At 38.7% G+C, this 25,506-nt stretch overlaps 1 protein-coding gene across 6 annotated transcripts in view; it reads right to left on the bottom strand.

Moving 5' to 3' along the window:
* Positions 1-1,043: 1,043 nt before the first annotated feature.
* The window catches only part of tpd52l2b (tpd52 like 2b), a 59,552-nt gene continuing 35,089 nt past the window's right edge, over positions 1,044-25,506 (bottom strand). For 4 of the 6 annotated variants that reach the window (XM_069883879.1, XM_069883874.1, XM_069883877.1 and 1 more), the window contains 5 exons: positions 17,928-18,029; positions 13,468-13,494; positions 12,744-12,785; positions 12,490-12,538; positions 1,044-1,922 (listed from right to left, as the gene is read on the bottom strand). In XM_069883879.1, the coding sequence (XP_069739980.1) occupies positions 1,815-1,922; positions 12,490-12,538; positions 12,744-12,785; positions 13,468-13,494; positions 17,928-18,029 (328 nt within the window). In that variant the 3' untranslated portion in view covers positions 1,044-1,814. The remainder of the gene's footprint in view (positions 1,923-12,489; positions 12,539-12,743; positions 12,786-13,467; positions 13,495-17,927; positions 18,030-25,506) is intronic. The other 2 variants (XM_069883878.1, XM_069883880.1) reach the window with 1 other exon arrangement.

Below are 25,506 nucleotides of genomic sequence, written 5' to 3'. Positions count from 1 at the left end.
GAAACAGGGCTTGATGATTCAATGAAACATGAATCCCAGTGAATTTTAAGAGTCTAGGAAACAAAAGGGGTGCCAAAGATCAAGATTTTTGAATATTTAGAGTGCATTACTAGATTTCTACTGCAAAATAAAACAGGTTGTAATATAAAAGCAATTAAAGTTGGTTTTTGATTAATTCCAGCTATCCTATACATGTAATAACAGTTTATTCATTAATAGTTGCATCACAGAAGGATACTTTTACTGTATTCGTAGAGTGGAATATCAAGTCTTGAATAAGTGTGGAATATATTCAAAAGTAGAAAAGTTTAGAAATACGCAACAGCTCAGGGAGTACCTATAGAAAGAAAATATTCCAGTACAAAAATAGTTCCCTTTCCATAGGCATCATTTAGTCTGCTATCCCCCACATTTCTGAATATTTTTTTAAATGACCAGAATATGCAGTTTTGTTTTCACAGAATCATCTTCATAAAATTAAGAGAAACTGCATTTTAAAGATTTTCAAATAAGGCAACATTTATAGAAATCATTTCCTTTTTGTCTTTTCTAAATGTCAAAGGACACAAGCATCTCAGACCCACATAATTTAGTTTAAAAAAAGATGAATAATTATTATGCTACTTTATGGTTATGGCATGCTCTTAATTTTGTCCTATTACAGAATAAAGAATGTCATTGGGAAGTAACCACAAAAAGTATTGGGTATACAACTGCCCAGTGGAATGTCAATCATATCCATGTAGGAAATAAGTAGGCGGGAATCAATACACTTCCATTATTACTGCATTGGGGGGCAAATCCTGCAATCATGACTTGATTACATGGAAAAGGACAAGTGATCCAATGGCATTCCACCCCCACATTGTAGACAAACAGAATTGAGCCTTCAGTTATCAAGTATTTCTATGAGAAAATAATCAAATTTAACATACTGGAAGTACTACCCACAGAGCTATTCAGTGCATGATGCAAGCCTTGCAGAATCCAGTAATCCAGTGAAGATAAAAGAAACAGAAGAAAAAAAACCTTGCTCTTTGAGCTTGCTTTCATAACCAATATTTAATTGTGAGCATACTAGTTAGTGATAAAAGGAAATATACAATTTAAACCAGAGTATACATCTAGTAATAGACCAACCCGTTTGCAAACAGTAAAACAACCACCCATTATGTATCAAAACATTCTAAATTGCATTTCATCCATTAAACCTAATGAGATTTCATATTTATATCCCTTATAACCCACTGGATGCACATATCCAGCTGGTATTTTTGGCTGCCATTTCTTCTGAAAAAGAAAACAAAACGTCAGCATGCTTCAGTCACCAACATAAATGTAATAAACATATTTAAAGCTGCTGGACAAACAATAAAAAGCCAAAATAATCCCTGACCAAATAAGTACTCCTTAATGTCAGCTGTTCCAATCATTCTAAAGGAGGTTACATGGTACTGGAAATTCTCTCCCATAATTATAAAAGTAATTAAAGCACAGGATAAGGGTATTATGATACGAATCATAGTTAATAGTGTGCTTGAAACTGTTGAAAGTGAGGCTTTAAAGGTACTCAAAAGCCAAATTTTATTTGTGGCAATAGCTTTGTAAAGATAAGGTGAAGAGCATTTGTCAGCTTAGAATTTTTTCCCCTCCATTTTATCTATTACAAAACAGTTATATCAGATTTCCAGAACAGTAATGCACTTTTCCAAAAGTGGGCATCAAATAACCATATGTACATTCACTTTATATCTGCAATTAATTCAACAGGCAAGCTGGAGATCAGGGACACAGATATTGAAAAGAGCTCTTGTTCAGAAAGGTGCATTGTCCTGTGGTGGCTTTTCTTCTGTACTTGGACTTGGAGCAGTTGGAGTATGATAGTCATCTTTGGCATGGTTTTCATTTTTAATAACTTTAGCCTGAAACAAAAACAAAATGAGAAAACAAAGCTAATATGGTTTCAACGCATTAGAAGTTTGACTTGGAATCAAGGAATTGTTTTGGCAGAAAAGCCTATTGCTTAAGCCTCTAAAGCAATCCCATCGGAGTCTGCGTCGGTCAAATCTAACCAAGGGGCATTTGGGTAACTACGGGGGGGAAGGGGGGGGGGTTAGATGGAGGGTCTGATTTTTTTTTGGTGGCGGCAGGGTCGGACTGGGGCGTGGGGACACAATAACTTATTTGAGGGGCATGGCCCACAAATGCCGCCCAAGACCCCAACCCTGAATCCCGTCAATTTCAATTCTGTAACCTTTTTCCTTTTGCTCTTCAATCATTGTCTATTCAAATTCCGTTGAAAAGATCCTAATTATTGTTTCCTCCACTTGTGCAGACAGACCAACAACTCTGAAAATCTTTTCCCTTCACATCCTCTTCTACCTTTCAGTCAAATTAAGAAATCTGGCCCTTGGCTCATCCACAAATGACAACTGCTTCTTTCCATTGATTATCTACACCAGCCATGAAAAACTATACATCAACTCTAAACATTCCTTGATCCCAGCTGATGCAGAGACATTACATCTGAAATTCCTTGCCCCTGGAATCATGTTAATATTTTCTGCACTTTTTTTCACCTCAACCTTCAAATTACTGGATTAGAACTGGACACAATATTCAAGCTGTTGCCAAACCACTTTCTGACAGTAGTTCAAAAATGATGTGTTCTTTTGTACTCCCTATTTTATTCCAAGGATCCTACAGGTCTTGCAAATCATGGTCTCAACATGCTACAACTCTTAAGGATTTAGAATCTAGATTATGTTCCTGCCATTTAGTCGATAATGGCTCATTCTTTCTGCGAGGGCATCACATCATACTTGTGCCAAATTTCTTTTGTCACTTGGCATTCAGCCTGTCATCTTGTCATCTATTACCCTGCTACTGTGCATGGTAAATTGTAACCAACATAACCCTGCAAATCATTCTTTCTTCTTCTTTGGCTTGGCTTCGCGGACGAAGATTTATGGAGAGGTATGTCCACGTCTGTTGGTGACTGACAAGTCCGATCTGGGAAAGGCAGGCACGGTTGCAAGGCAAAATTGGTTGGTTGGGGTTGGGTGTTGGGTTTTTCCTCCTTTGTCAGTGAGGTGAGCTCTGCGGTCTTCTTCAAAGGAGGTTGCTGCCCGCCAAACTGCGAGGCGCCAAGATGCACGGTTTGAGGCGGTGGTCAATGGGGCAGGCACAAAGAGATTTCTTTAAGCAGTCCTTGTATCTCTTCTTTGGTGCACCTCTGTCACGGTGGCCAGTGGAGAGCTCGCCATAGAACACGATCTTGGGAAGGCGATGGTCCTCCATTCTGGAGACATGACCCACCCAGCGCAGTTGGGTCTTCAGCAGCATGGATTCGATGCTTGCGGACTCTGCCAGCTCGAGTACTTCGACGTTGGTGATGAAATCATTCCAATGAATGTTGAGGATGGAGCGGAGACAGCGCTGATGGAAGCATTCTAGGAGCCGTAGGTGATGCCGGTAGAGGACCCATGATAAAATGAGATGGATTCAAATCATTAACAGGCATCTAATAATGCAGTAGATTCACCACCGAGTCCCAAGGAACACCACCGTCTCTATTCCTTTCGTCTGAAAAATGCACATTTACTGTCATTGCATTCTGTCTTTCAGCCAATTTCTACACAGGTAAAAGCATCTTACAAGGCATTTTATTTTCCAGTCACAAGCAAATTATCAACAGTGTATTTTCTGGAAAAAATAAATGTTCATTCAATTGTGTAAATAATATCCTTAAAAGATTTTAAAAATGCAGAATAATATTAATCACAAAATTTAAGGACAAGATTCCACGCAAGGCTGTGGTAACTGATAAATCACTACCTGATGCACACATTTGGCCTCTGATTTATAGAAGAGTTGCACAACCTTTTAGATAATTCAATTTAAAAATAATGAAATTATCTGTATAATTCTCCAGCAGTAATTCAGAAGTGAATGATCCTGTTTGGCCATCTATCTCAACAACTTCAAAGTCCAGTGCAACTGGACTGTGGAAACTTTACAATGCTCATTGCCTTGAATTAAAGTGTCAAAAGCATCGAATGGATCATGCAAAGAATTGTCTGAAGAACAAAATCAATATTTATTGAAAATGGTGGTTATTTGGAACTGTGAAAAATACTGACCAATTTCACTTTGGATTAAAATAAGATGGATTCAGAAACGCAGTAGGAACTAGTCAAATTTTCAACAATTCATGAATTATAAAGATCAACTAAATCAGAAAAGGTAGTGTGCAATGAAGTGAAACTGAAATGTAAATGTTAATAAGTATTGAATATGGGAATACCGGTATACATAGGCTATGAATGATCTCTCAATTAACTCCAAGGCTAACCAAGTGGCCAGAAATACAGCAACATGGAAATTTGGGAGGGTTAAAAGGTCTGGAGATTTCAGAGAAAGGGAAAGGCAAAAATTAAGACATTTGAAAACAAGGCTTAACATTAAATCAAAAGTAAAATATTGCTTTATTGAGAGCCAATGCAAGTCTGAAAGCTCAAAGAAGCTGGGTAAACTGAAATTGGTTCAAATTAACGCTGTTGGTCTCCAATTGTTTAAGAGAAGCACCTCAAAAAGTTTAATATCCATATAAATAAATTGAACATCCAAAAATCAGAATTTGAAAACATCAGCAAAGTTAACAATGACCAATCACAATAAAAAATTCAAGATACAAATCATAGATACTTTGAATCATCAATAAACTGCATAATATGATCACAAATTATTGATCCTGAAGGCAATGCGGGGGGGGGGGGGGGGGAAGAATCAATCTGATCAATTTTACACATCAAAAGGTTCAAGTTAGCTGAACAAAACAAGCTTCAAAATTCAGTTAAGATGGAAGAGCAAAGTAGGATGGAAATACCATTTCTCAAGATCTAATCGGGAGAGGGAAAGTGTCTGTGGGCTCAATGCAAGAGAAAAACTAATGCATTAAAGTGATACAACAACTAGTACTAAACAGTAGAGGCTTCTCCATTTATGTCTTCCCTCAAAGAGAAAAGCAGATTTTGGAAAGGTAAACATTTTGATTGTGCAAATGGCAAATCTAGATTACCCAAAACTTGAAAGGACGAAGGAATAACCATAACCAGCAAATAATATTGATCAACTAAGAATTTTTCACTGGTCTAAATAGGGACATTGAAGAGGAAGCAGTCAAAATACAGAACAAAATCACACAGCATCCAAAGAAACCAAAAGGCAGTCAACATTTTGGGCCTGAGTTTTTCCTCAGGAATGTTGAAAATTAGGAACTTTTTATTAAAAAGAACTATTTCAAAATCACTAAGGAAATAGATTACATTTCAAACTTAATTCAAATACATGTGGTATTTATACAAAAAAGAAAACCTTATTAATCTCCCCATCCTCCACCAAATTTAAAAAAATAAAAGAACGAGAAAACCACAACAGGAGGACTTCAGGCAGACACTGGAATAAAAAGGGGAGGTGGGTGGGAGAAGAATGAATGATTCTGGGTGGATGAATAGATGCTGGTTCAATGGCTTTCAACAACTTAAATTATCTTCAAAAGTGAAAGAAATCCAGTGTTCATAAACAGTAATAGGTAAATAGATGAAGAAAGGAACTGAGAAATGTTAGGAGAGGGCAAGGAACAATAGCTCTCTGATAGAAGGGAAGGGGCTGAGAGAGAGAGTTTGGAAATTGAAAAAGTTGACAATGATGCCATCTGGTTGGACACTGCCAAGATGGAATGCAAGGTGAGGAAGAGTGCTTATGAAAAATCAGAATGTGTGCCAAAAGAGGCACGTTTATTGATTGATTCTGGGTGGATGAATAGATGCTGGTTCAATGGCTTTCAACAACTTAAATTATCTTCAAAAGTGAAAGAAATCCAGTGTTCATAAACCATTTCTTCTGCATATAAACAACCAGAACATCCAAGCATTATTACTCAAAATTACAAGCACAAACCGCATATTGGGGCTGGAACCAACAATGCAAGAGAAATACACTTAATTGTACCAAGGTGCCACATAGTCACGGATTCAAATATATTAAGAATGTAGATCATGAAAATCTTTAACCTTAACCATATAACCACTTACAGCACAGAACAGGCCAGTTCGGCCCTACTAGTTCATGCCGTAACAAATCCCCACCCTCCTAGTCCCACTGACCAGCACCCGGTCCATACACATCCAGTCCTCTCCTCTCCATGTAACTATCCAGTCTATCCTTACTCTACTATTGTGGATACTTCGAATCATCATACAAGATCTAGTCGGCAGACGCCATTCCCATTTCAAGGTTAAAATAAACAAATACACAGGTAAAGGAAAATAATTATTTTTCTTCGCATTTGTATTTTTTTCCAAATCTTAGCAATGAACCCTCAAAATAAATCTGTGGCTGGCAGAGTTTTTAATATCTAACTTGATGGAAATGAATTAGAAAGATAATTCTGTATTGGGATTTATTGAAAAAATACATTAAATGTAAATAAATTCAAAGAAACGCTGCTACAATTATGCCCAAGACCAAAAAGAATTCAGTGACAACAGCACAGAAAACAAAGACCAAGCTTCATCTTAGTTTCTCCAAGTCAAAACTATAAGTCAAAGCTCTCTGAACTTGGATGCAGAAAGTATCCAGCACATCTTGTGCTCTAACATTTTACTCATAAGAGGACCATCTGCCCCATTTCCTTCCATGTCCACATCTTCCTCAAAATATTTCCTTTTGCAGATGGAAATGCAACCGCTGCATTAGTACAATTAGGCATTATGACCAAACATGGATGAAGATGATGATTGTGGAAAGAACACCAAGATAAACTTGATGTCTGTGACAATTTTCTATATCGCTTAATTTAATCTCAGTTTCAGTCTTGGAGATACTTAATGTTAACTCTGATCTGAAACAATGATGCTTCTCTTTCCAATGACCAATCAGTTGATGAAAAGACATGGTTCTGAAATTTTTTTAATACTCTTCACAAATAGTGCCCGACCAATGTTATCCATCATTTCCTGCTTTAACATTCCAGCATTTATTTAGTTTTGCTTTTTTAATTATCACACTTTGTTTTACCAACCAATTAGTCAACTATACCATCCACTGGTTCACGAGAATTACCTCACTCTCTGGGTCTTCCATTCTGCCCTATTAGCAAATTTGCACTTTTGGGCAGAACACCACCTTTGATCTTTCTAAACCTCCACACCATACAACCTTGCAATGCACGTTCAAAACTGTATTACAATCTTTCACATACCAAGGCTGTCGTTCGATATTTTCTTCAACATCAAAATGTTTTGCTCGGTCTACATGTTAGTTCTCTCCACTTTGCATCCCAATTAATGTTGTCTACTTCCTTTAGCAAACTCATAAAAGGGAGCTTTTAATTGACTAGATTAAAAATAACTTCAAAGTTATCTCAAGATCCTGATAAATATCAATTCAATGGTCTCTTCTTGCCAACAGATTCAGGACATTAACACAGAACCGTTGAAGTGAAGAGCATTTTGTAGCCTTTTTTTTTTAAATTTAACAGCAAAATAAAAGTAACATTTGGAACAAGCCTATAGACTATCTCAGGGTTCTGTAAGGGTTCCATTGTTGGAAAATGTTTGCAGGCGAATTTCTCTGTTAGTCAAAAAAGAAACATTTCCTTGCTTGACATAGTTTTATGCTTTTGCAGCACTTCCATTTTAGCTTGGAGCAGAGTTTATGATTCCTTACAATATACTTCTGGATTGCTGTAGTTTCATTCTTCAGAGATGTTTAAACAAATTTCTTCAAGAACAGTGATATGAGCATCACCTTACTTCTATCATCTGCCTATTCTTTCAAGTGAGCAGCCTGTCAATAAAATCGGATTAATTCAAACCAAAATTATGGGGCTCCTATTCACATTTACTTGTCCTTACCTTTTTTTGTTGAATATTTTATTTAAAAATTTCCATCCATATAATTATAGGCAATACTTAAAATAAATTTTTAAATTACACGATTCTCGTTTGCCATCCTCTCCCTCTTACCCCCCCCCACTATAAAAGATATGATACAATACATAGTTATGTAAAAGAATTATACATAAAAAATTATAAAGATGATATTAAATTGGATTGCAAAGGATTAGCTCAGACAGAGATCCTACAGTATTTATGTTAAACGACTTTAGGGAAGAAGAACATTACAGATTATAAATGTGATTCAAAGTTAACTGGTGTGAAGGAGGCATCTTTGCTTAAACACTTGATTACCATTTGGAACAAGATAAATAATGAAATAGGAACACCTTTGATTCAAAACAATCATACTTTTTACTAAAAATAACCAATTTTTAAAAAATATGGTTTTACAATGGCACCAAAAGTGTAGAATATTGTCATGGACTGTCCTCGGATATAAAACATACCTTGTATTATTTATAATTGTAAAATTTGCCTTGCCTGCATTAAACCCAAACATTTCTATCCTAATATGATCCCTTTCTTTAGTCACCCAAGAAAATTCTATTGTGAAACCAAGATGAATTATGATTAAAAGTTAAAAAAGGACTTGCATGCTTTCGGCAGAATGAACAAAGTTAGGTTGTTTAATTCTACTTTGCCTTAATTGTGGAAGTGGTGTACATTTATACAGTGCTGCTATTATTCTCCTCATCCCCTTAAATATTTTTCACTTGATTCAAATTTTCTAACCTCCTAACACAGTTCCTGCTCTTCTCTGATCTAGTTGCTTTTCACCATTTTGGTCTTCATCTTACCTTCTGGTCCCAACAAGTTCGGTTTTAAATTGAGCAACTATTTAATTCTCCTTTACTCTTAGCAAGGTATAAGATTGGAGTTCATGAGCATGTTCCAAACAACAAGTACAACTCAACAAGGAACTGAAATCAAAAACTAAATGTGCACGTTTTTGGTGATGAGGTACAATTCGTATAATTTGCATCCTACACTTTGTTCATATTCCAGCAGTTACTGGAAAACACTTGTCAACATCTGGCTTTTTTTAAGAAAGCTGAAAAATTTGTTTTGGATCAATTAGAATGGACTTCCTCACCCATTGAGATAGCTTTGTTTCCAAAGTGCTCTTTGGCTTTGCATTTGGGGGGGGGTGTCAATGACATCTTTCCCAAGAATCTAATAGATTCAATATCAAAATAATCAATATGCAATAAGGGAATGAAGCACGAAACTGAGCAGGTAAGAGCAGCACAGCAGTGCAGCTGGTAGATTTGTGGCTTCATGACTCTCATCACCTTGGGTGCTGTATGCATGGAGCATCTTTGCGACTTTTGTTTCTGTCCTCTTTCCACATCCGAAAATGATGCTCATTGTTAGGTAAACTGGGTGCTGCAAATTGCCCATATAGTCAAGTGATAAAATCGGTGCGCAGGAGGAAAAGAGTGGGAGATAAGGTGAGATACAGTAGGATTAGTTTAAAGCCGAATGCTTCAAGGTCTGCACAGATTTGGCAGGCCAGAATGAAACTTGCTTCAGTGCTGTCTCTGTCTAATTCCATAAGGTAACTAAGCAGAATAAAGTAGAGAAGCCGAGAACAGCAATTTGATTTCACAATTCATGTAAAAGAGCCACCTTTTGACAAGAATTTAACTTGTTAATAAGAGATAATTAATGAGTCCACTTAACATATGGTCATTATAATTGCATGTTCCACACACCAAGTACATTTACTACATTACACAAAGTATTTGACACCCAAGTATTATACTTCCTAGCAATGTTCTTTCCCTCATCTACATCGAAGTTTCTTACGTCAGTCATTTGTAGGATTTAACAGCCTACTGCTTTAATTAGTTTAATTACTGGGAAGCCTGTTAGATGCATCAACTTATCAATCCAAATTTCCAGCTTAAAATCACGAACAGTAACTGTCCTGTATTTGCACTAAAAACTGAAGCTTTTCTCAAAACACAATAGTTCAAATTGCCCAGCAGATGGCAACATACAAGCAAGCATTTGTCACCAGTTCAGTTTGGCTTTGAAGCCTGGAGGCCATTTTGTGTTGCTGCTTAAGCTGAGAACTTTTGCAATCATATACATGTTAAAATGTTGCCTATGAGGAAAAGTGGAAGGTTTGAAATATTATAACATTACATTAAGGCAAATTTAAAAAACCCATCAATTTTCCAATTCAGAGCTTTCTCCACTATCAATATGTTATACCAATGGTCAATTTGACAAATGGTGCCATACTTAATACAAAAATCCAGAAAATACACATCTGGAGACTGATGATTTCAAAATACAAATGAACAATTTTGTAGCTGAATTTTAAATTCATGCTCTTGATTATGATATTCCACCAGGTAGGAAGAAAAATGATTGAGATTATGAAGTAGGAAATGGAGACTTAATTCATCACAGTGTATCATTAATATTCTCATGGGTGTGACTGAAATTCCTTTCAATTGGTTTTAGATTTCAAATGTGCATCAATGGCAAATGTGTGAAATATTTGTTTCATAACTGGAAGATTTTAAACCATGCAAAAAAAGTTTTCTATGTTCTTACAGCTCTTTGTTCAGAATGAAACATTTCCTGACATAAAGCCATTGTCTTCCTTTGACCAATACTTTGTCTCTGCCTCGACTGATCTAACCAACATGAATATTCAACTCACCCTTTGATTTTGCTGTTTTTCGTCAAAATACTGGCTAAGTTTTGATGTTAAATAACTAAACACCAAAAACTCAACTGTTAAGACTAAGATTGCAAATATTAGCATTGAAATGTCAGTTAAAAATTTCCATTCAGAATGAGTTCAACAGAAATAACTTAAATAAACCTATTCATAAAATAGCTTTAAAATCACAAGTACGATAGTCTTGCTTTAATAACAGTTTCTTTAAGTAAAGGAATATACAGTTCTGACCATAATCAATGTTCTTCTGCCCACAGAAACTTTGTGGACACTTCAAATATAATTTTTATGCAAATTAAAAATCAAGAGTTTTCTTTCTCAAATCTGTTTTACCTCCTCCCCCCTTAATATTCATCAAGAGCCATATAGTTGGCAAAGCCAGAAGAAACATGAAATGCAGTGTTTAAAAATTCCAGATAATTCTATTTGTATTTTTCTTCATTTATCAAGAACAGAGTAATTACATTCTCGGAATCATCCAGCATGCTTTAATCCTTAGCCACAGAGCTAGTCTCCATTTACACGATCACGCTTCAGTCAGTTTCAGCTCAGCACTGAACACTTTAGACAAATGCTTAAAATTTGGTCAGAAAAATAAGTAGGATACCAACAGTACTATTTCATAGGCGGCCTCCGACTGAATAGGGGCAAGGTAAAGCAAAAATCTCAGAGTGTGAAAGAAATGCTGAAGAGACAAGTGTAGCTCAAGTGGCTCAATGACCTAATTCTGCTCCTACATCTTGGGTAAAGGGCTCAATGCTTTAGGAAGTTCAAACTAGCATGCAAAATATATTAATTATGTCATAGATGCAGATATAGTCTCTCATGGTTTTACATTTTATGAAGCTCCAGTAGCAAAACAACACAAGCATGAATGTATAACAGGCTAACATTTAACGGGACCTGAGATAATTGCTCGAGGCATGCCATAGAAAGTTGTACCCAAATGGACAAGCACAAATTTTACAAACTTAATGTAACATGGAAAATTAACATTTGGATGGTGTCAATACAATTCAAGAGAGTAGTCTTGATCAGGTCACTTGGATAGTCTCCACCTTAATAGAAATAGTTACCAAAGCCCTCTACTTGGCAAAGGAACACTAAAATCCAGAATTGTGTAAATTTCACTTAAACAGTACAGGATAATAAAATACTGGGCAACAATCTCTCAAAAAAAGTTAACATATTAATCTATTTCAAATTAAATTTAAATATAGTGTAAAAATTCCTATGAATTCTTAAATTTTGTTTATATGGTCTCTGAATTTGTGGCCCTGGCTACGATATATTCTAATATAACTTGTAGCCATTATAATAACTTGTCATTTAAATCACTCATGGTTATTTCACAATTGATTCTTTGGTGGATAAAATAATGATTTAAACATTATCCAATACTTTACTGAAAGCTTTGTTAAATGTCATTAAGGACCACATACTCAATTAAAATCGACAATTTTGATGCATTTTGGCATTGAGGGAAACATTTTTAGAGTGAGAACTGCTCCGTGTGCTAATCTATTTCTCCCACCTGAATTTACTCTCCATTAAATTTTTAATTTGACGGGGCCTTCTGGCTCATGAGCCCATGCTGTCCAAATATCCAAATTAACCTAAAACCTGCATATGTTCTGAAGGATTAGAGAAAACCAGAGCATCTGGAGGAAGCCCATGCACTCATGGGGAGAACGTACAAACTCCTTACAGACAGTGCCGGATTCAAACCTGGGTTGTAGGCGTTGTTGAAGCATCACGCTAACCGCTACCCTTATTGTGCCATGTTTATAAAAATTTGCAACTGCCATTTCTGATTTCACATCATACCTTTAGATTTCCAACGCTTTCCTCAAAGGATTTGAAGGTAGGCGATTCTCTGAAATTAAAAATATAAGTGTTTGAATGCTTCATAATTAAGCAAACATACAACTGGTAATAGGACCAGCAAGCATTACTAAACACTGAAGGATTCAAACCAAATGAAATGACAAACTCTCAAATGTGTGACAAATGCAAGCAGAAACTTACTAACATCGCAAAGGCAAAAGAGTTGAGATCAAATTAATGTAATAATACATTACCTCATAGCAGGCATGCTTATTGAATGACGTATTGAGTAACTGCTACTCGGAAGCATGAAGAAAGGAACAAGTAGCTCAAGTTATAAACAGTAGTCTTGGACCAAAGGGCATGAGAGTATCAAACAAAGAGCATAGACAAGTATGTTTCTCATGACAACAAATAGCATATTCATGAATAAATGTTAAAGAGTATACAAGCAACCAAGAACCTACAACCAAAAGATTTTAAAATCTTTAATTTCATTTTATAATAAACTGATGTTCATCTTGGGCAGGGAATCAACAAATTAAAGTTATTTTAAAACAAAATTTTCCTCATGCCCACCATCATGACTACTCTTTCTTCACTCATCTCCAAATAAGAAGATTCACATGCAATCGTGCAACACCAGATTTAAGGTCTGTTTCTTTCTTGCTGTAATCAGACTCCTGAATGACAATTTTTCATTAATATTGGGAAGAAACAAATCAGCTACAAACAGGGAAAAATTGGACCGAATAACTGATGGACCTATACACATTTTTAAGCTCAAGTGCAGAATTAAATTCCGCGTTAACTTATTACCTGCAACACATTTATTTATCGACACCACTTCACAAAAGCCACAATTACTGTGCTAATGCACTCAAACTTGAATTAATGTGCCAAATAAGGAGCTCTAATGAAACAATTTCACAACACAAAAAGCTCCATATCCCAGAAGAGGTTACACTTTCATCTTACCTAAAGGACTGAGAAAAAGGGTGAGACCTGAAAGAAGCCAATAACAGAAAGGAAAGATAGGTCAGTCAGACCAGAGACAATTCAAGCCAATAATACCACTAATGTGTTATGGAAGAAAAGCAGAAGTAGACTACCACTCGTGATGATGTAAAATGATTTTTAAAAATAAAAAATTGTGGCTAATTAATAGCTTTGAAGATGTAGTCCCAATGAAAGTTTTCAAGGGTAATTTCAGGAGAAATATTTGAGACTGAAGTTCTAACTAAATCTTTTCCTCAATGACCTGCGCAATTGAAAAACTTACTCAAACACAAAAGATATTCATTAAAAAGTCAACCAGAAAAACCATTCACCAAAAAGAAAATCTGGAATTAAAAACTTTACACTCTGAAACACAGTCACCAAGCAACACTGGCAATACAAATGACAATCACATCAAAGGATTAAAGCATATCTGAACCTTTTAATGAGGGAACATATGAGATGATGTATTTCTTGGTGGAGTAAAACACAATGTTAAATTCTTTTCCAAAACAATAAATCAAGAAAAGTCAAATAATCATCATCCAGCTATGTGGCCCTTTTTAAGCACACCTTTGGATTAAGGATGATCTGCTATCAGCTGGTTTTAGCTAGTAAGAACATTTCCACAGAGAGGCAAGAAATATCTGACAGGGAAGACTGATGGTGCACTGAGATGATCCTACAGTTGCTTCTAATACATATTCTTGAGGCTCTCTGCACATGCTTGAATGTTCCTCCACTGCTTGGAGGGTCATTGACCCAAGATTCTCAGGAATCAGGAGGATTCCAGACTTCACTCCATTGAGGACATCTACAAGAGGTGTAATCTTAAAGAAGCAGCCTCTAACCTCAAAAGACCCCCACCACCCAGGCCATTCACTCTTCACTCTGCTACAATTGGGAAAACTGTATAGGGGCCTAAAGACGTGTACTCAACGGCACAAGGACAGCTTCTTCCCTGCTGCCATCAGATTCCTGAATAATCAATGAACTAAAGACACTGCCTTACTTTTTGAGCACTACATTTTAATTTTTTTTTTGTTTATAGCAATGTTGTAAGATGGTTATAATATGAATGTTTTCACTATGATACTACTGCAAAACATCGAATTTCATGACCTGTTCAGGACAATAAATTCTGGAAGTCCCATTTCAAGGAAAATATAAGCAATCCTCAAAACCTTTTTATTGATGCAGCTGAAAATCTTTCCCTGAAACAGAACTTGGAACAAAGTGGCTGTTTTTGGAGTCTGGTGTTGGGCATTCAACAATGCGGCCTACCCAATAAGGTTGCCAAAATCTAGATGGGGCCACTTTGCTGGGGGTGTTACCATACCACAAGAAAGTGAAGTTATTTTCCAGTGCATTGAAGAAGATTTTATGGACAACATTGGTAACGTCCTTTCAATGCCCTCAGGTAACCAACCGTATGCAATAGAGTTTGATAGAAACAAAAAATTTAAAGGTGAAAATGAATTATTTGAAATGAAGTTTGAATGGCATATTTCCAAGAAACAAAAGTCTTGCTCAAATGTTTGTAGCAAAGCCTAGGTGCATTTTCAATAGCACACAAAGCAATTGTAAGATGAAGGTGAAAACATTGTTGATAATGGAAAAATTATGTTTGCAACATACAATGATGTGTGATGTTCCTTTTTACTAATGGTAAATGAAAAAATATTCAAAAAAGTTTGGAAAAAATGGTTTAAAAAAGAAAAAATGTTGTAGCTTCTGGAAATTTGACATACAAATGTTGGATTAAAACTAATAACCTTGAAGCAAAGGACAAGGATTGCTAAATACTTTCCATCTGTCTTCCATCTGCTTCATTGTAATTAGCAGTTGGTGCATGCTCCATTGTTAAAATTTCACATCTACCCATGTGGGCTTTCCAAAAGTGTTTAGATTTCCTCTAAATCCCAAAAATATATAGGTTAATTGGTCACTATAAATCATCTCCAGTGTAGGCGAGTACACAAAATAGCAGGCTATAGGCAAAATATATTAGAGGGAAATAAATTCAATTCTATGACAAGGTTGCTGCAAGAACTAAGGCACACAGCAAACTGTCACCTTTGACTTAAAAATGAGGAATTTTAGAAATGCGCATCTGCAGAGAGCGCGCATGGCCGAGAGAGAACAGTTATTGTTGCATGTCCTTTTATCCTGAATTGGAAAAGTGAGGAGAAATAAAAGTGAAATTTCCAACAGAAGACATAGGATAATGAAGATGCTGGAAATTGAAGCCAAACACAATCTGCTGGAGGAACTCAGCAGGTCAAGCAGCAGGGGGTGAAAAAGAATTGTCCACTTTTCAAGCCGAAACCTTCTTCAAGACTGGTGACATTGAGAAGAGAAGCTCACATCAAAAGTTCCTTGGCTATGAATGTCAATTCTTTTCACCCACTGATACTGCTTGAAGTACTCCTCCAGCAGATTGTGATTTCCATCAAATGTCAGCTTCATGGTTTTTATTTACTGCTTAATTCACTGACATTTATCTTCCTGGAAAGCCTTCTTTGGAAAAAAAAAGTGCTCCTCTTGCTGAGGGATTTCCACCTGTCTCATATCTTATTCAATTTGCAAAAATCGCAGCATCAAATTTCCAAGATCTCTTTTATTCAATCTCACAGGTAATAGTAAACATTTGAAATTTAAGCTCTATTACAATTGGAAATTTTATGAAAAGTTAATTTTACATCTTTCCAATATTTGTCATGACCATTTCTGAGAAATCGCCCTGCATTCTCAGAACTTTTTAAACAAGACCTGGGTTTTTGCCCAGTGTCTGGGGGTTCAATAGTGGGACATATTAGCATATTTTTTGATGTGCTCAAAAAGGACATGATTATTTAGCAACCAAAAGAGGATCCACATTACACAAAATACATGCAGCTATCCATTTCCAAACAAAATTCAAAATAAATCTAAAATCAAATGTTCTTTAACATGCAAAGGAATACACTACAATAAGCATGAAAGGTAATTAGAAAGCAATTTTAGACTCTGTTCACATGACTGAAATTTACTTTTTTTAAAAAAAATCAACCCTGGACCCGAGATTCATAAATTAAAACTTTTTACTCAAAACATTCTTGCACATTTTCAACTTCCAATACGAGCATACACCATTAGGGAAATGGAAGGCTTACGGTGGGAATAGAAAAAAAAAGAGCTTTCAAAATAGTCTCAGTGTGAGAGCGAGGTCAAGAAAAGAATGGTATGTCACCTGAAGGATGCTGAAATATTGCACAAAAAACTGCAAAAATCCTGCATTCAGTGTCTTACAACAATGGAACACTGAGCAAATAAAAACTTTGCTTTTAAACTAAGTATTTGCCAAATTGATGTAAAGTTTAAATCTTGTTAATACTGCCCTAGTAATTGCACAATAGTCCACGTTGCTCAACATCTATAAGCATATTTTAAAATGTAAATAAAAATTATGCTGTTAAGTGGTCAATCTTATTCACTTTATCTAATAGTCTCAACTTGACTTTTAGATTTAGCACATTGTGATTGACTGGTCGCAATTAAACCAGATATTCACACTGTAATCCTACTACTGATGTGAAGAGAGACTAGAATTATACTTACCTATCAACACAAGGTTTACATTTCACTATACAAAACATATTCTGTACCTTCTTAGTCCAGTAGTTTAGTTTCATACAAATAAAGCGAGTGTAACTGCACAGTAGGTTACTTTCTTGATTAGCTAGTTCATAGCAAAATGAAGCTGATGTTAGATTAAGAAATGTGGAGAACTTGCAAAATTTAACAACTCTAAACATTAAACTATTAAAACATCAGTTTATTTAAACTTAAAGTTCAAGTATAATTAATTCAATTAGTGAAAGGAAATGTCACTAATCTTGAACATATTACACCTCCAATGTCTGCACTGAAAATATGCAAATTGTATGACCAAGTCAAACCTTGCATTTAATTCCTTGATCAAAGTTGGATTATCACCATTCAATACAAAATTGTACATATGGGTTTAAAAACTCTAACTCAGAAAGCAGAATGATGAAACAGATTCTCAAATACCAAAAGGATCCAAAATAGGAATAAGTGCATTTAGAATATTAAAATCTCCCATAAAATAACTGTCTACTTTAAAAACTTTAAAGTTTTGCAGAGCAGCAATCAAACATTAACATCAAAGCTGAAGACTTTCCATGTGAATATTTTTGTAACTCCATTATTTATTCCAATAAAAGAGCCAGACTAATTTTTGAACTTTTTAAGCAAAGTTGCTTTCACCAAGGCCAACGAGAAAAGATGCCACCCAAACAAAGTGCCATTGGAGATAATTCAAGATTCATTTCTGATATGTTGGTGGAATTGAAGAATAAAGGAACAACTCAAAGGATCATCATGTTAGCACAGCAAAATTTCCAAGTACAAGAGTCTTTCATGAGCAAACTTACTTAATTTCTCCCAGCGTCCTACTAAGAACTGTTCCAACACTCGATATGACACTGGAGGTCTTTGTTCCAGCAGTTGAAAGTGTTGCCTGAGTCTTCTTATAACTGTTTAAACAAAAAAATGATTAGTTGGGCTGGCATACACTAAAATCTAAAAATATATCAAATTAATCAGAACAAAAAAAATCTAACAGTGAAGCACCCAAATCTGTGTATGTCCACAAAAAAGCTATAATATTTGAGTTTTAAAAATTTTATAAAGCTATGTGGTGGCTCACCACTAGGCAGGCGAACCATCCCCATTTGTAAGCCACACAGCGGGGCAGCCGGCCAAAATGGCGCCGTCGGGGGTTTTCCATTTCCCCCAACACGGGGCTCAGAAGCCCGCGCTGGGGGACCACGTGACACCCAGGTGACGTCAGCGCCCTCCAGTGCAGTTCTTAGCCAGGTCTGGGCTGGGAGTACAAGTGCAGCCCAGCAGCCTGCAATAAACAATTCTGCTCACTAAGCTCAGCCTGTCTGGTTGCGCGTAGGAGCAGAGTAGCTGCCGCTACAATTGGTGAACACGACTGGTTCAAATGTCTTTGAACCCATCATGAGTGAGCCTGGGATCAATGCTACAGCCGTGAAACTGCCTGAATTCTGGGTTCAGGAGCCGGAGACCTGGTTCGGCCACGCGGAGCTCAGTTTCACCTCCACCAGATTTCGTCCAACACGACAAAATTCTACCATGTGGTCGCTGCCCTAGACCAGACCACTGCCAGTCGCGTGGTGGACCTCGTTCAGCACCCACCCGCTGAAGACAAATACGAAACCATCAAGCGAGTGCTTACCGGATCCCTCGGACTATCCAGACACCATCGTGCCGCTCGGATACTGCACCTCTTGGGCCTTCTGGGCAACTTTCCTCGGGTCGGTGAAGCTCTCCTGGACCAGCAGCGGCCAGATGACCCCGGGCATATGGACGAGGAAAATGCGCTTAAAGAGTGGGTAGTTGGTGTTCTCACCCATGAGCGCGAGCATCTTGTCCATTGGGGACCTGTCCCCCAGGGTGTCGAGGTGCAGTATCCGAGCGGCACGATGGTGTCTGGATAGTCCGAGGGATCCGGTAAGCACTCGCTTGATGGTTTCGTATTTGTCTTCAGCGGGTGGGTGCTGAACGAGGTCCACCACGCGACTGGCAGTGGTCTGGTCTAGGGCAGCGACCACATGGTAGAATTTTGTCGTGTTGGACGAAATCTGGTGGAGGTGAAACTGAGCTCCGCGTGGCCGAACCAGGTCTCCGGCTCCTGAACCCAGAATTCAGGCAGTTTCACGGCTGTAGCATTGATCCCAGGCTCACTCATGATGGGTTCAAAAGACATTTGAACCAGTCGTGTTCACCAATTGTAGCGGCAGCTACTCTGCTCCTACGCGCAACCAGACAGGCTGAGCTTAGTGAGCAGAATTGTTTATTGCAGGCTGCTGGGCTGCACTTGTACTCCCAGCCCAGACCTGGCTAAGAACTGCACTGGAGGGCGCTGACGTCACCTGGGTGTCACGTGGTCCCCCAGCGCGGGCTTCTGAACCACACAAAAATAAAAACTGCCCACAATTCCCGCCCCTGTTCTGTTTCATAAAATATTTGAGTCCACTTCCCAGCAGTGGGAGGGGTCAGAATCAGAATTCATTGTCGTAAAATCGTTGTTTTGCGACCGCATTAAAGATGCAAGTATTGTATTGTGGCGGCTCACCACTCGGCAGGCGAATCAGCCCCACTTGTAAGCCACGCGGCGGGGCAGCCGGCCAAAATGGCGCCGTCACGGGTGTTCCCTTCCTCCCAGCACAGGGCTCAGAATCCCTGTGCTGGGGGACCACGTGACGCCCGGGTGACGTCAGCACCCTACAGCACGGTTCTCAGCCAGGTTCAGCCTGGGAGCATAAGTATAGCCCAGCAGCATGCAATAAACTAGTCTGCTCACTGAGCAGAGTTGTTGCAGGAATTGGTGACTCCGACTGATTCAAACATATTTGAACCCATCATGAGCGAGCCTGGGATCAGTGCTATAGCCGTGAAACCGACTCCAAGCAGCGAAGGCACCATTCTGTGTGATATCTCCATGGGCACCCCACAGCCAGTGGTTCCCCAGCAGTGGCGCAGGCAGGTCTTTCATCACATCCACAACCTTTCACATCCGTCCATCAGGTCCACGGTCTGGATGGTGGCAGACAGATTCATATGGCATGGGCTGTGGAAGCAGATCGCGGGCTGGGCCAGAACATGCACCTATTGCCAGACGTCCAAGCTGCACAGGGACACCAGGGCCCCCGTACAGGAGTTCAAGCACGTCCGGGAACGGTTCAGCCACATTCACGTGGACATCGTCGGGCCCTTATCCGTTTCCCGGGTCATCTGTTACCTGTTTACGATGGTGGACCACACCATTCGCTGGCCCAAGGCGATCCTGATGCCAGACGCCTCCACCGACTCCTGCTCCCGAGCACTGTTGCACGGTTGGGTCACTCGGTTCAGCGTCCCAGGTCACCTCACCATCGATCGGGGTGCCCAGTTCACATCTGTGCCCTGGGCACAGCTTGCCAACAGGTTGGGGATCCAGCTACACCCCACCACGGCCTACCACCTGCAGGCCAATGGACCGGTCGAACATCTGCACCACCACCTTAAGTCAGCATTCATGGCCCGCCTCATCAGTCCCGACAGGGCGGACGAACTGCCTTGGGTGCTCCTGGGCATTCGCTCCACTCCCAAGGAAGATCTGCAGGCGTCATCTGCTGAGCTGGTTTACAGTGCACCGTTGGCACAACTTGGTGTGTTCATCAACGCACCTCACATTCCCAGTGGTCGCCGCACGAACTATTTCCTCACCTCAGGGAAGGCTTGGACTAGTTTGAACGTCCACCGTCACCCAGGCATGGCACCCGCCCGTCTCACATTCCCGGCGAATTGCTTTCCGCGGAGTAAGTTTTCGTTCGGCGGGGCACAACCCCGGCACCTCTGCAGCGACCATATGAGGGGCCGTATAGGATTGTACAGCTTTCCGGCTCTACTTTCATGCTGAACATTGGCGGCAGGCGGTAGCTGTTTACAGTGGACAGGCTGAAGCCAGCGCACCTCGATCCCACCAAGCCTGTGGTTATAGCCCAGCCCAAGCAGCAAGGCCGCCCGGCGAAAAAGGACATTGGTGCCAGTTCAGGGGGGGGTTGTGTGGCGGCTCACCCCTAGGCAGGCAAACCGGCCCCGCTTATAAGCCACGCAGCGGGGCAATCGGCCAAAATGGCACCGTTGAGGGTTTTCCCTTCCTCCCAGCACAGGGCTCAGAAGCCCGCGCTGGGGGACCACGTGACGCGCAGGTGACGTCAGCGCCCTCCAGCACAGTTCTCAGCCAGGTCCGGGCTGGGAGCAAGAGCAGCCCAGCAGCCTGCAATAAACTAGTCTGCTCACTGAGCTCACCCCTTCTGGTTGTGTGTGTTCTTTCATGAACAGTGTAGCTGCCGCTACAGCTACAACATTTAGCAGAAAAGATGTGGTGTTGAGTACAAGACAACTGAATAGAAATAAGTTATTGTACTAATAGCAATTTTAAATTGCATTTACTAATAAAAGCATAGAATAATTAAAAATACTGGAATCAAATGACAGTAGAGGGAGTAGACCCAGTACGTCGATAAAACTACTCAATATATCAGATTGCACCAAACTAGAGAGATTAGTCAATTGAACGAACTGACAGTAATTTTGATCTATTAGTCATCATTTGCTCTGCCTTCCAACCTCAAAGCTCTCAAGTTTCTGTTGTAATAGCTTAATATCATGCTCCTCTGCTTCCATTACCGATCACAAGGTACAAAGAAACAAATCTCTTCACTTTCTCAAATAAATTACTGTCTTTCATTCTATATTTCAACTATTTATAAATCAAAAGTGTATTCTGATACCATTGTTAGAAATGAATGCCGTAAAACACAATTTCTTGACTTGTTCATGACAAATGAAAAACACAATTTTCTAATAAACAAACTGCAGACCTTGAGACAAAGAAATTCACTACAGTGGCGTAAGGAAGCATCAAGAACTGGAATTCTATAATCGACACAACCAACAAGTACTGCAGTTCAGAGTCTTCTTCATGCCAACTCACCTCACCACCACTAGTAGTCCTTTCAGGATATTGACAATTTATACTGAATGGGGAAGTATAATAAAATTGCCATATCCCCATCAAAAACTAGACTTTTCCTGCCCTCCCCCTTGCACACAAAGCATAGTTGAGCTTCATAAGGAGCCTTACATTTCACCAATCAAGGCTAAATTTTGACCAGCCTTCAAGGTGAAAGGAAATCAACGATTCAGTAATTTCTAACAATACTGTGCCTGCAAAACTAGGAAACCTCAAGAGAATTTACAGAAGCATTATCAAATAAAAAATTGTTGCTAAACCACAAAGAAACAGGGTCAAAGACAGATTTGAAGGAGCAATTAAAAAATGAGTAAACTGAAAATTGAAAGACCAGGAATACAGAAGGCTGCATTAAGTCACAAATCTAACCAAGACCATTGAAACTGTAGACTTCCCATTTATGTGAAGAGCTCCCTCAAGAAGGCAGCGAACATCACAAAGGATCCCCTTTGGTGATTTATACTTATTGTTTGTCAGTGTATTTTATGTACTGATGTAGCATACAAGTATTTCAGTGCATCTGCACATGGTGCTAATACATACAAATATAAATTTTTCATTCATTTTCAAAATGGAAAAAAGTTTATACAAGCTAAATCATTAACAAGAAAATGTTAAATGCAAAATTCAAAACAGCTGAAAAATCAGTAAAGCATATTTATTACATTTCTTAATAGTAATCTAGCCCAAAATCCACAGTTAATCATTTTTTCCTCTTTTGTGGATGAGTGCTGCAGTTCACACTGGCCAAGAATAAGGGTTGATTGAACATCAACAGAATTTAAGGTGATTGGAGGTAATGTCAAATATTCTTCCACGAAGTCCAATGCGAATTTGAAAACATCTTTCCATTCGCAAAGCAACCATTTTAGTGTTTTTAAACATTCTGAAGATAGTAAATGAACATTTTAATTTCCGTAGCTCCATTTCAAAGCATCTTCAGAGACGATAGCAATAAAGGAGCAATTTTCAAAGCAGTACCTGCCAATACACCAATTATTCACAACCAAGGTTTAAAAAGTTAAAGTCACAAGAGATGTTAGCTCAGAAGACGGATATAATGGAAAACTATAGTAGGTGAAACAACAAAGATAGTGGCCCTTAAGGAAGATGAAGAAGGCACAAATATGAAAGAATTTATAAAAGAATGGATCCCAAAGGTCCTGGGAATGCCAGAAATACAGGATGGAATGGAAATAGAAAGGGCACACAGAACACTAACCCCAAAACCACAGTCACAACAAAAACCAAGATCCGTTTTAGTAGAATTTCTGAGATACACGAAAAGAGAAAATATACTGGAGAGGGCAAGGAATAAAATCAGAGAAGACAAAAAAACCATTGGAATACAAGGGTCAAAAAATATCTTTTTACCCAGACACAAGTTTTGAACTCCTAAAGAAGAGGAAGGAGTTTAACACAGCAAAATCGATCCTATGGAAAAAAGGCTATAAATTTATGTTAAGATATCCAGCTGTGCTTAAAATATTTATCCCGGGGGAGCAAAACAGACTGTTCTAGGATCCTGAGAAAGCACGAGAATTTTTAAAACGCCTGCAGGACAGAAGGAGAGATGACAAGATGTAACAAGAACGACGACAAACTACATATAAAGATGTAAAAATAATAAGTAAAAACTAAAGAAGGGAAAGAAAAGTGAAGAAAGGAAGTAAGGGGGAAAAAAAGAGGGTGAGCTTTGTTATATGTGAAGATAAAAGTCTTTTCTGGAGGGGGTTGGTTGGGAGAGAATAACAGTCACTGCGAAATCAGTTGACACTAGCGAGCGGGTTCGCAATCCAAATGGAGGGGGGAGTTGTGGTTGTCCGGCAAGGGACAAGGGGCAACTCAGAGAATGGGGGGGGGGGGGGAGAGAAACATTTGGGGTTAAGGGAATTTTAGATGTGGGAGTTGTTGAAGTATTTTATGTTTTAAATGTGTTGTCATACATTGAGTTCAAAAAGGGAAAACAGAAAAACAGAGATGAAAACGGGGAAAAGTGCTGGTGAGGAAGTGAAAATGAGGTGTAAACAGAATATGAGATGGCCATGATGAATGATATGACTATAAATATTAATGGCATACATAACTCTGAAGCCTGTCTTCAATCTATTTAATTGTTTCCTCTCCAAAGCTTGTTAATGTGTCGCAGCAGGATATCATCTATATAATGGGCAATTGACATCTCTGGGCAAAGTTGATTGGGTGTTAATTGCAGGAGAATAACTGTGGCATATATTGGTATGTGCCTCATCTCATGTTCCATTTAAATGCAAATTGATTTGTCAAAATTTAGAATACCACACTGGTGCAGCACATGCACATGCATGTTATACAATTTTTTTAAAATATAAAAATACAATTTATGATTTTCTTCATTTTATGTGTGTATGTTAAATGCATGAAAATACAGCAAGTCTTTCATCCAGAATGTGCATAATCATTTCAATGGACCAAAATAGATAATTTAACAATTAATTTGGCTTTTATCTGAATCTTCCATTATTTACATGGAATAATTAATTTCATTAATTAATACAAATAGCTGTTTTGCTCTTAATACATATGGGAAGTAAGTCATACACCACTGTCACCAAATTGAGAACACTTGTTTGAAAGTGACAGAGGAACAGCAGATTTACTTGAACAACGAAAACAAGTTTGAACAGGTAGTTTTTATCTACCTGTGCAATCTGAGACCAAAAGGATTCTCGAGGGCGGGCAAGCCTGAGTGCGAGCCCGAGCGCGAGCGAGAGACAGAGCACGAGCGAGAGAGAGACAGAGCGCGAGCGAGAGAGAGACAGAGAGCGAGCGAGAGAGAGATAGAGAGCGAGCGAGAGACCGAGAGCGAGCGAGAGAGACAGACAGCAAGCGAGAGAGACAGAGCGAGCGAGAGAGACAGAGCGAGCGAGAGAGACAGAGCGAGCGAGAGAGACAGAGCGAGCGAGAGAGACAGAGAGAGCGAGAGAGAGACAGAGAATGAGAGAGAGAGAGTGAGCGCGAGAGAGACAGAGAGCGAGCGCGAGAGAGACAGAGCGAGCGAGAGAGAGACAGAGCGAGCGAGAGAGAGATAGAATTATATACCACATATGAATTATAGTTTAACATTTACCTAAAGATCATAGCATACTGAGAAGTTTTTGAAAAAAGGTACACATTGGCAGACACTGAGATGTGACTATCCTTGTACATGAACCACTTTAAATTACCTTTCAGTACAGTAAGTATTTTAAAAAAGTTACTACTTTGGACCTACCTGCAAGTGGGTTTGAGTACAGAAGCAAACACATTTAGGGGTAGCACAGTTGGCATAGCAGTTAGCACAATGCCTTTATAGCGCCAGTGATCAGCACCAAGGTTCAAGTCCCCCATTGTCTGTAAGGACTTGGTACCTTCTCCCTGAGTCT

Source organism: Narcine bancroftii, chromosome 6 (assembly GCF_036971445.1).
Source record: "Narcine bancroftii isolate sNarBan1 chromosome 6, sNarBan1.hap1, whole genome shotgun sequence".
NCBI lineage: Eukaryota > Metazoa > Chordata > Chondrichthyes > Torpediniformes > Narcinidae > Narcine > Narcine bancroftii.
The sequence above is the reverse complement of the archived record's forward strand: the minus strand, read 5'-3'. Positions and strand labels throughout refer to the sequence as shown.